General features: G+C 47.7%; 1 protein-coding gene across 1 annotated transcript in view; it reads left to right on the forward strand.

Annotated features, from left to right (window-relative positions):
• Window positions 1-9,937, forward strand: part of fem1c (fem-1 homolog c) — an 11,566-nt gene extending 1,629 nt beyond the window's left edge. The window contains exons 2-3 of the mRNA XM_016259407.1: window positions 5,636-6,193; window positions 7,871-9,937. Coding sequence (XP_016114893.1) covers window positions 5,650-6,193; window positions 7,871-9,180 — 1,854 coding nt within the window. The 5' untranslated portion in view covers window positions 5,636-5,649 and the 3' untranslated portion in view covers window positions 9,181-9,937. The remainder of the gene's footprint in view (window positions 1-5,635; window positions 6,194-7,870) is intronic.
• The last annotated feature ends 1,419 nt before the right edge of the window (window positions 9,938-11,356 follow it).

The following is an 11,356-nucleotide window of genomic DNA, read 5'->3' on the forward strand; positions in this document are numbered from 1 at the left end:
CTCACTCACACACACACACTATCACACTCACTCACACACACTATCACTCTCACACACACACTATCACTCTCTCTCACTCACACACTATCACTCTCTCTCACTCACACACTATCACTCTCACTCACTCACACACTATCACTCTCACTCACTCACACACTATCACTCTCACTCTCTCACACACTATCACTCTCACTCTCACTCACACACACTATCACACTCACACACTATCACACTCACTCACTCACTCACTCACACACACTATCACACTCACTCACACACACTATCACACTCACTCACACACACTCTCACACTCACTCTCCCCCCCCCCCCCCCCCACACACACACACACTATCACACTCACTCACACACACCCCCTATCACACTCACTCACTCACACACACACACACTATCCTCACTCACTCACACACACACTATCACACTCACACAATATCTCACACACACACTCACACACTATCACACTCACTCTCACTCACACTCACTCACACACTCACTCACACACACTATCACACTCACTCTCACACACACACTATCACACTCACTCACTCACACTCACACACTATCTCACTCACTCACACTCACACACCATCTCACTCACACACACACACCATCTCACACACTCACTCACACACACACACACCATCTCACTCACTCACTCACACCATCTCACTCACTCACACCATCTCACTCACTCACTCACTCACACCAACTCACTCACTCACACCAACTCACTCACTCACACTCACTCACTCACACACTCACTCACTCACACACTCACTCACTCACACACTCACTCACTCACACACTCACTCACTCACACACTCACTCACTCACACACTCACTCACTCACACACTCACTCACTCACACACTCACTCACTCACACACTCACTCACTCACACACTCACTCACTCACACACTCACTCACTCACACACTCACTCACTCACACACTCACTCACTCACACACTCACTCACTCACACACTCACTCACTCACACACTCACTCACTCACACACTCACTCACTCACACACTCACTCACTCACACACTCACTCACTCACACACACCATCACACTCACTCACTGTCACACTCACTCACACACTCACTCACTCACACACTCACACACTATCACACTCACACACACACTCACACACTATCACACTCACACACTCTCACACACACACACTCACACTCTTCACACACTATCACACTCACACAATCTCACTCACTATCACACTCACACAATCTCACTCACTCACTATCTCACTCACACACACACACTATCACACTCACTCACACACACACTCTCACACTCACTCACTCTCTCACACACACACACTATCACGCTCACTCTCTCTCTCACACACACACACACTCTCTCTCTCTCTCTCTCTCACACACACACACACTCTCTCTCTCTCTCTCTCTCACACACACACACACTCTCTCTCTCTCTCTCTCTCACACACACACACACTCTCTCTCTCTCTCTCTCTCACACACACACACACTCTCTCTCTCTCTCTCTCTCACACACACACACACTCTCTCTCTCTCTCTCTCTCACACACACACACACTCTCTCTCTCTCTCTCTCTCACACACACACACACTCTCTCTCTCTCTCTCTCTCACACACACACACACTCTCTCTCTCTCTCTCTCTCACACACACACACACTCTCTCTCTCTCTCTCTCTCACACACACACACACTCTCTCTCTCTCTCTCTCTCACACACACACACACTCTCTCTCTCTCTCTCTCTCACACACACACACACTCTCTCTCTCTCTCTCTCTCACACACACACACACTCTCTCTCTCTCTCTCTCTCACACACACACACACTCTCTCTCTCTCTCTCTCTCACACACACACACACTCTCTCTCTCTCTCTCTCTCACACACACACACACTCTCTCTCTCTCTCTCTCTCACACACACACACACTCTCTCTCTCTCTCTCTCTCACACACACACACACTCTCTCTCTCTCTCTCTCTCACACACACACACACTCTCTCTCTCTCTCTCTCTCACACACACACACACTCTCTCTCTCTCTCTCTCTCACACACACACACACTCTCTCTCTCTCTCTCTCTCACACACACACACACTCTCTCTCTCTCTCTCTCTCACACACACACACACTCTCTCTCTCTCTCTCTCTCACACACACACACACTCTCTCTCTCTCTCTCTCTCACACACACACACACTCTCTCTCTCTCTCTCTCTCACACACACACACACTCTCTCTCTCTCTCTCTCTCACACACACACACACTCTCTCTCTCTCTCTCTCTCACACACACACACACTCTCTCTCTCTCTCTCTCTCACACACACACACACTCTCTCTCTCTCTCTCTCTCACACACACACACACTCTCTCTCTCTCTCTCTCTCACACACACACACACTCTCTCTCTCTCTCTCTCTCACACACACACACACTCTCTCTCTCTCTCTCTCTCACACACACACACACTCTCTCTCTCTCTCTCTCTCACACACACACACACTCTCTCTCTCTCTCTCTCTCACACACACACACACTCTCTCTCTCTCTCTCTCTCACACACACACACACTCTCTCTCTCTCTCTCTCTCACACACACACACACTCTCTCTCTCTCTCTCTCTCACACACACACACACTCTCTCTCTCTCTCTCTCTCACACACACACACACTCTCTCTCTCTCTCTCTCTCACACACACACACACTCTCTCTCTCTCTCTCTCTCACACACACACACACTCTCTCTCTCTCTCTCTCTCACACACACACACACTCTCTCTCTCTCTCTCTCTCACACACACACACACTCTCTCTCTCTCTCTCTCTCACACACACACACACTCTCTCTCTCTCTCTCTCTCACACACACACACACTCTCTCTCTCTCTCTCTCTCACACACACACACACTCTCTCTCTCTCTCTCTCTCACACACACACACACTCTCTCTCTCTCTCTCTCTCACACACACACACACTCTCTCTCTCTCTCTCTCTCACACACACACACACTCTCTCTCTCTCTCTCTCTCACACACACACACACTCTCTCTCTCTCTCTCTCTCACACACACACACACTCTCTCTCTCTCTCTCTCTCACACACACACACACTCTCTCTCTCTCTCTCTCTCACACACACACACACTCTCTCTCTCTCTCTCTCTCACACACACACACACTCTCTCTCTCTCTCTCTCTCACACACACACACACTCTCTCTCTCTCTCTCTCTCACACACACACACACTCTCTCTCTCTCTCTCTCTCACACACACACACACTCTCTCTCTCTCTCTCTCTCACACACACACACACTCTCTCTCTCTCTCTCTCTCACACACACACACACTCTCTCTCTCTCTCTCTCTCACACACACACACACTCTCTCTCTCTCTCTCTCTCACACACACACACACTCTCTCTCTCTCTCTCTCTCACACACACACACACTCTCTCTCTCTCTCTCTCTCACACACACACACACTCTCTCTCTCTCTCTCTCTCACACACACACACACTCTCTCTCTCTCTCTCTCTCACACACACACACACTCTCTCTCTCTCTCTCTCTCACACACACACACACTCTCTCTCTCTCTCTCTCTCACACACACACACACTCTCTCTCTCTCTCTCTCTCACACACACACACACTCTCTCTCTCTCTCTCTCTCACACACACACACACTCTCTCTCTCTCTCTCTCTCACACACACACACACTCTCTCTCTCTCTCTCTCTCACACACACACACACTCTCTCTCTCTCTCTCTCTCACACACACACACACTCTCTCTCTCTCTCTCTCTCACACACACACACACTCTCTCTCTCTCTCTCTCTCACACACACACACACTCTCTCTCTCTCTCTCTCTCACACACACACACACTCTCTCTCTCTCTCTCTCTCACACACACACACACTCTCTCTCTCTCTCTCTCTCACACACACACACACTCTCTCTCTCTCTCTCTCTCACACACACACACACTCTCTCTCTCTCTCTCTCTCACACACACACACACTCTCTCTCTCTCTCTCTCTCACACACACACACACTCTCTCTCTCTCTCTCTCTCACACACACACACACTCTCTCTCTCTCTCTCTCTCACACACACACACACTCTCTCTCTCTCTCTCTCTCACACACACACACACTCTCTCTCTCTCTCTCTCTCACACACACACACACTCTCTCTCTCTCTCTCTCTCACACACACACACACTCTCTCTCTCTCTCTCTCTCACACACACACACACTCTCTCTCTCTCTCTCTCTCACACACACACACACTCTCTCTCTCTCTCTCTCTCACACACACACACACTCTCTCTCTCTCTCTCTCTCACACACACACACACTCTCTCTCTCTCTCTCTCTCACACACACACACACTCTCTCTCTCTCTCTCTCTCACACACACACACACTCTCTCTCTCTCTCTCTCTCACACACACACACACTCTCTCTCTCTCTCTCTCTCACACACACACACACTCTCTCTCTCTCTCTCTCTCACACACACACACACTCTCTCTCTCTCTCTCTCTCACACACACACACACTCTCTCTCTCTCTCTCTCTCACACACACACACACTCTCTCTCTCTCTCTCTCTCACACACACACACACTCTCTCTCTCTCTCTCTCTCACACACACACACACTCTCTCTCTCTCTCTCTCTCACACACACACACACTCTCTCTCTCTCTCTCTCTCACACACACACACACTCTCTCTCTCTCTCTCTCTCACACACACACACACTCTCTCTCTCTCTCTCTCTCACACACACACACACTCTCTCTCTCTCTCTCTCTCACACACACACACACTCTCTCTCTCTCTCTCTCTCACACACACACACACTCTCTCTCTCTCTCTCTCTCACACACACACACACTCTCTCTCTCTCTCTCTCTCACACACACACACACTCTCTCTCTCTCTCTCTCTCACACACACACACACTCTCTCTCTCTCTCTCTCTCACACACACACACACTCTCACACTCACTCACACACACACACACACCTTCGAGGAACAGTTGAAGATTAACTCATAATTTACTCATAATAGACTTTATCTCTTCAGTGAACAACACAAAAGGTGTAAAGTGTAGGGCTGGGTATCGTTAAACATTTTTTGATACCTTGACTTTGATACCGTTCCTGAACGATACTTTTTTCGATATCAATTTTAACAAGATTACATTATCCAAAAAAAAAAAAAAAACTTTTCACCGCAAAAGTCACCGCTCATGCAGCAGCAGATACAGCGTTTCCTTGGTTACCGCCGTTAACACAGCAGCTGCGCTTATAAACACTGCATTAATATGCATTACAGAGACCAGATGAGACGAAAAACCATCTAAACTTTCCTGCAGACAAGTCAGTTCTCCTCAGAGACACATTCATATAAACCCCGACTGTATCACCTTTCCTTTAACATCTCAACCCACATCAATCCTCACTTATCGATTTTCAACCGGCTCAGGGTGCCTCATTACGTCCCTTCAAATTAAACTTGTATTGAAAGCATGAGCAATGTGTCTGATTTTGTTGTTTTTGCCGCAGGGTAACCCTATGCCATGGATTTAAAAGGTGCTGTTTTCAACGCCGCCCGAGACGGCAAACTGAGGCTCCTCCAGAAGCTCTTGGAGAACAAGAGCAATCACGACGTGATGAAGCTGATGGCGGAGAAGACCAACGGAGCGACGCCGCTGCTCATGGCCGCGCGGTACGGGCACCTGGAGCTGGTGGAGTACCTGATCGAGTGCTGCTGCGCATCGGTGGAGGTCGGAGGCTCGGTGAACTTCGATGGGGAGATCATCGAGGGAGCGCCGCCGCTGTGGGCCGCCTCGGCCGCCGGACATCTGAAAGTCGTGCAGTCTCTGCTGGGTCACGGTGCGTCTGTGAACAATACGACTCTTACGAACTCCACCCCGCTGAGAGCCGCGTGCTTTGACGGACACTTGGATATTGTCAGATACCTGGTGGAGCACAAAGCGGATCTGGAAGTGGCCAACAGGCACGGACACACCTGCCTCATGATATCATGTTATAAAGGCCACAAGGAGATCGCGCAGTACCTGCTGGAGAAAGGAGCCGATGTCAACCGGAAAAGTGTGAAAGGTGAGACCTGCGGGGTTCAGCATTCGGACTAGAGGCTCTCATGCTGTCAATCGTTTTTGTGAAAGGCAGAGTAGGTGATTTGGTTCAAAAACATTTTTTGGTCTCTTCACATCCCGATAGCAATCGCTGAGTTAAGTGGTCCAAATTTATTTATATAGGAGTAAGACCATAAAATGTTTGTCCAATCAGATTCCTTGGCCCGAGGATTAGTTCGATGAATGTATTTGCATCCCTCCGCGCAGACATCAGCGCGTTCTGTTACGCTACTGCAGACTGAGCGAGAATGGAAGGCGCTATTATGTAACATTCTGCGCTTTGTACTGTAATGTTTTCTCACCGGTGAGTGAGACGTGAGGTGATCTGACTGCGCTGGATTCGTCTCTCATCGTGGCGCTGGTTAGCCTCTGTGCGGTCATGTGTTTTGGAGAGTGATTTGCAGGGAGGGTGGGATCTTATGTTGTCAAAGCCAGCTTGCTATTACTAGCCTCTCCGAAATCGCCAGCCCTACCTTTGAACTTCATTAGCTATGTTTCCATCCACCTATTTTTATGCAGATTTTGGGATATCGCATAATGAAATGTTGGATGGAAACACCAAGATGTGGATCAATTCTAAAAATGCACATAAAAAGCTCAATATTCGCAAATGTTTTATGCAATATTCCAAATTCGCAACTTTGGATGGAAACATAGCTAGTGTAATCCATCACAATCAATTCCTGAATGTTGACCGTTCTGTGTTGAATTGTCCAAATTAGGGATGTGTTATCGTCGTGTCATTCACAAAAATGTCGGTTCTCTTTGAACTCTGTGAATGAGCGCAGCATCACTTTCCACCGCTTCTCCGACAGACCCGTGTGGATCTCATGGAAACTGATAGATTCTCAGCGTTGTTTGTGTTTTAGACTTCATAAAACAAGGCTGTCACTGTCACTGATTATGACAAAAAGCATAATTGTCGATTATTCCCTTGAAACTGTAATTGCGATTTATTAATTACGATTATCACAATTTACACTGAATGATGTTTATACCATAAACCATTACGACGACTTTTCTATAGCATTAAGCCTCAAATGTCAACTATACATTGGATTGATTTCTTCTTTAAATAAATATTTTTTTTTTTTAAGTAAAAATATGCATAGTATTATGTTATTCTAAAGCTAAAATGAAAACAATAGAAAATCCCTTAAGATAAGCTGTAGAAAGAAAAAACACATCTTAAGCAATAACAGAATCAATGATGGAATCTCAGCTGTGTTTCACTTCAGGTTCTGCTGTAAGACAATAGAGTCATTATTCAGATCAGGTTAGTTCAGTGTTGATTCAGATGAATAGTTTGAATGTCATAGATTTTTGAAGCAAGTTCAGTTCATCTATAGCAGGTCTATGCAGCAATGTTGTTATTCAGCTCCAGTTCAGTTCAATGTTAATTCAGTTTGATAACAGTCGATGTTGCACAGAAGACAATAGCTCACGTGAAGCGTGTCATTTCTTGCATCAGCAAACAGAGCTGTGAAAACATTGAGCGCTTCCGTTCGGTTCTGATATTGCTGCACATTTAAATATACATAACTTAGCGCAGCTTCTGTTGATTTTACAGTAGCTGTAGTATTTCTGTCATTCATCGATGCGTCTCTGACGACTTGTGTTCTGTGTGCTCTCTGTCTTGAAGGTAACACGGCTTTACACGACTGCGCTGAGTCCGGGAGCTTGGAGATCATGAAGATGCTCCTGAAGTACGGCTCCACCATGGAGAAGGATGGCTACGGGATGACGCCGCTGCTCTCCGCCAGCGTGACGGGCCACACCAACATCGTGGATTTCCTCACGCAGCACCCTCAGACGGGCAGAACGGAGCGCATCAACGCTCTGGAGCTGCTGGGGGCCACGTTCGTGGATAAAAAGAGAGACCTGCTGGGAGCGCTGAAGTACTGGAAGAGAGCCATGGATCTGCGGCACAGTGACCCCAACCACGTGCTCCTGAAGGACGAGCCCAAGCAGCTGGTGCCGGCCTACGACTACAGCAAGGAGGTGAACACGTTCGAGGAGCTCGACAGCTTGATCGCAGACCCCGACGACATGCGCATGCAAGCGCTGCTGATCCGAGAGCGCATCCTCGGCCCATCTCACCCGGACACATCCTACTACATCCGCTACCGGGGAGCCGTCTACGCCGACTCGGGCAACTTCGAGCGCTGCATCAAGCTGTGGAAGTACGCTCTGGACATGCAGCAGAGCAACCTGGACGCGCTCAGCCCCATGACGGCCAGCAGCCTGCTGTCCTTCGCCGAGCTCTTCTCCTTCATGCTGCAGGACCGAGCCAAGGGTCTTCTGGGCACCTCCGTGTCCTTCCAGGAGCTGATGGAGATCCTCAGCAAGAGCGTGCTGGAGATCGAGCGTGCCGTCAAGCAGCCGGGGCCCGGCCCGGATCCAGTGCAGCTCGGCAAGGTGCTGTCCATCATCCTGCACCTCATCTGTCTGCTGGAGAAAGTGCCGTGCACCGTGGAGCAGGACCACTTCAAGAAAGAGACCATCTACAAGTTCCTGAAGCTGCAGGCCTGTGGGAAGAACGGCTTCAGTCCGCTGCACCTGGCGGTGGACAGGAACACCACCTGCGTGGGCCGCTACCCCGTCTGCAAGTTCCCCTCCTTCCAGGTGGCTTCTATCCTGCTGGAGTGCGGCGCAGACGTGAACTGCCGCGATGAGGACGACAACAGCCCTCTGCATGTGGCTGCGTCCAACAACCACCCCGACATCATGAACCTGCTGATCTCCTGCGGCACGCACTTCGACAGCACCAACTCCCTCAAGCAGACGGCCTGCGACCTGCTGGACCAGAAGGAGCTGGCCAAGAACCTGATCCAGCCCATCAACCACACCACGCTGCAGTGTCTGGCGGCGCGCGCCATCATCAAACACGGCCTGGCGTACCGCGGGAACATCCCCGAGCGGCTGGAGGCCTTCGTGCTGCTGCACAGATAGTGACGGACGACAGCATCGGCATGCAGCGCTTCCAGCAGAGTCCTGTTGCGTTCGTTCTCCGTTTCGTGCCGCAGGTTCGCATCTCTATGCTTTCTCTATGCTGAGACGGGTAGCCGCCGGATGCTGCGGTTTGGTTTGGTTTGGTTCTCTCGAGTGGACTGGAATGCTGTCGTTACTCCCCTCCAGCGTGAGCGAGCATCACCACGTGCTTAATGTTTGCAGATACCATAAGTGCTTTTATTCTTCCTATGCACAGGCTGTAATGTCAGGACTGTTCTGTGTTACTGGATTGTGCCACGTGTTCATGCGAATGCCTGTTTTGTTTTTTTGTTACTTTATATTAATCTTTTTCCTCACGGTCTCCTGATCCGATCGTGAGCTGGTGAATCCGCCTGTTTGAGGATATTGAATGTTTAATCTTTGAACACGATTGTTATCGAACAGCATGTGCTGAGGTTTTAACGGTTTGCCATCAGACATACTAACCAGTGCCGATATTAACAGCTCTGTCTGAGTTTGTGATGATGATGATGATGGAATCTTCAGCTCGTTGTAGTTTAAGTTCAGCTTTAGCTACTTTTGTGTGGTTTGAACTCAAGGGCTTTAGATTCTCTTACAGGCACAATACACTAGTAAATAAAACAAATGTACAGTCAACGGTCTTGCACTTTATTGCAGTAAAATTTGATATTCATATTATGATCGCATAAAGCTTGTTGATGTCCATAGAGCATAATTAACAATAAACCTCTGTTGCACTTCAGCGGTTGTCTGTGTTTTTTAATATTTAATGACTATGATGCTGATTTCTCAAGTGTTTTGTTTGTAAGCTGTTTTTCGCTTACGATTAATGACACTTGTTTTATTGTCTGAGCAAGCTCTTTTTGCGGCCGCTGTATGTGACTGTGACGGGAGGTGTTTTATTCTCTCGTCTTCCTGGTTCTCCAGCTTTCTAAGATGATTGAGGCGAGCTCGGACCCATGATTCCACACTCAGTCACAGCCTCATCAAACTACGCCTTTGCCTCTTTGTTTATTTTGAATATGCACCCTCTAGCAGCGAAAATTACATACTGTGCCTTTAAGCGTGTAATCTTCCTCCAGAAAGCTGTGGTCTACAGACAAAAATCACTGATCGATTCTTTCGCACAAATACATTTCTTGGAGGCAGCAGGAACAGAAATGCTGCCTAATAGCCCAAAGAAAGCAATGCATTAAGCATTGCATTGCATTAATGAACACAGATCCTCTGTGTTCATTCTGAGGCTGAAAGCAGGGAAGTGAGACCGTACACGAGCCCTGGAGGCACTATCTATTAACCTTCCCAGATAATTATGTCTGGCATCAATGGGGATCTACTATCCCAAATATCTGGCTGGTGGAGTTCTTTCTATTCTGAGTTCAGTGCCACAACACTGTTACATCAGCACCCAGAGAATACTCCACAAACCAAGCGTTATTCAACACGCATCTTTTCTCTATCCGTCTCTACACCACTGAAGGCTATAGGCAGGTGCAGGTGCGCATGCGCGAACAAAATAAAAACTGCGATGCGTAAATAATCAAACATGGCACTTGCGCACTGACAATGTTGACAGCTGTTAAAGGGTTACTCCACCCCAAAATGAAAATGTCAAGTCAGAATGTTGTCATTAATCACTTGCCCCCATGAAGTTCCAAACCCCTAAAAGCTTAGTTCTTTTTAGTACACTATAAAGCAGCCAAGGACTTGGCAACACTGGATATCTGTCGCTAATGGAAGCGTTTCGCCACTGAATTAAAAACAATTGACTTTTTTTTTCTTCTCAGAATTGGGAGATATAAAATCGCAATTCTGAGAAAAAAATGCCAACGTTGTGAGTTACAAAGTCTTTTTATTTTATATTCATATATATTTATATTTTAAAGGAGAAATGAGTGTAATTAAAAGGAAAAGACCTCCACTGAACAAACAAAACAAGCCCTGCAATTTAATAAAAGAACATATATTATACAGACACTTATTGATTACATAATTTAATGACTTTCAATAAAACAGTTGCAATGGTTGTGTAAAAGCAGTTTTTGTTGCACTTACACAGTTTTGACCAGCAGGCGTCACCAGCGCGTGGCGTTTCGAATCAGTTCGAATTGAGTCATTTTGCCACGCAATTGATTCAATTGATTCGAAGCTTCAA

The sequence above is a fragment of the Sinocyclocheilus grahami genome, unplaced genomic scaffold (genome assembly GCF_001515645.1).
Source record: "Sinocyclocheilus grahami isolate Dianchi unplaced genomic scaffold, SAMN03320097.WGS_v1.1 scaffold1840.1, whole genome shotgun sequence".
Lineage (NCBI taxonomy): Eukaryota > Metazoa > Chordata > Actinopteri > Cypriniformes > Cyprinidae > Sinocyclocheilus > Sinocyclocheilus grahami.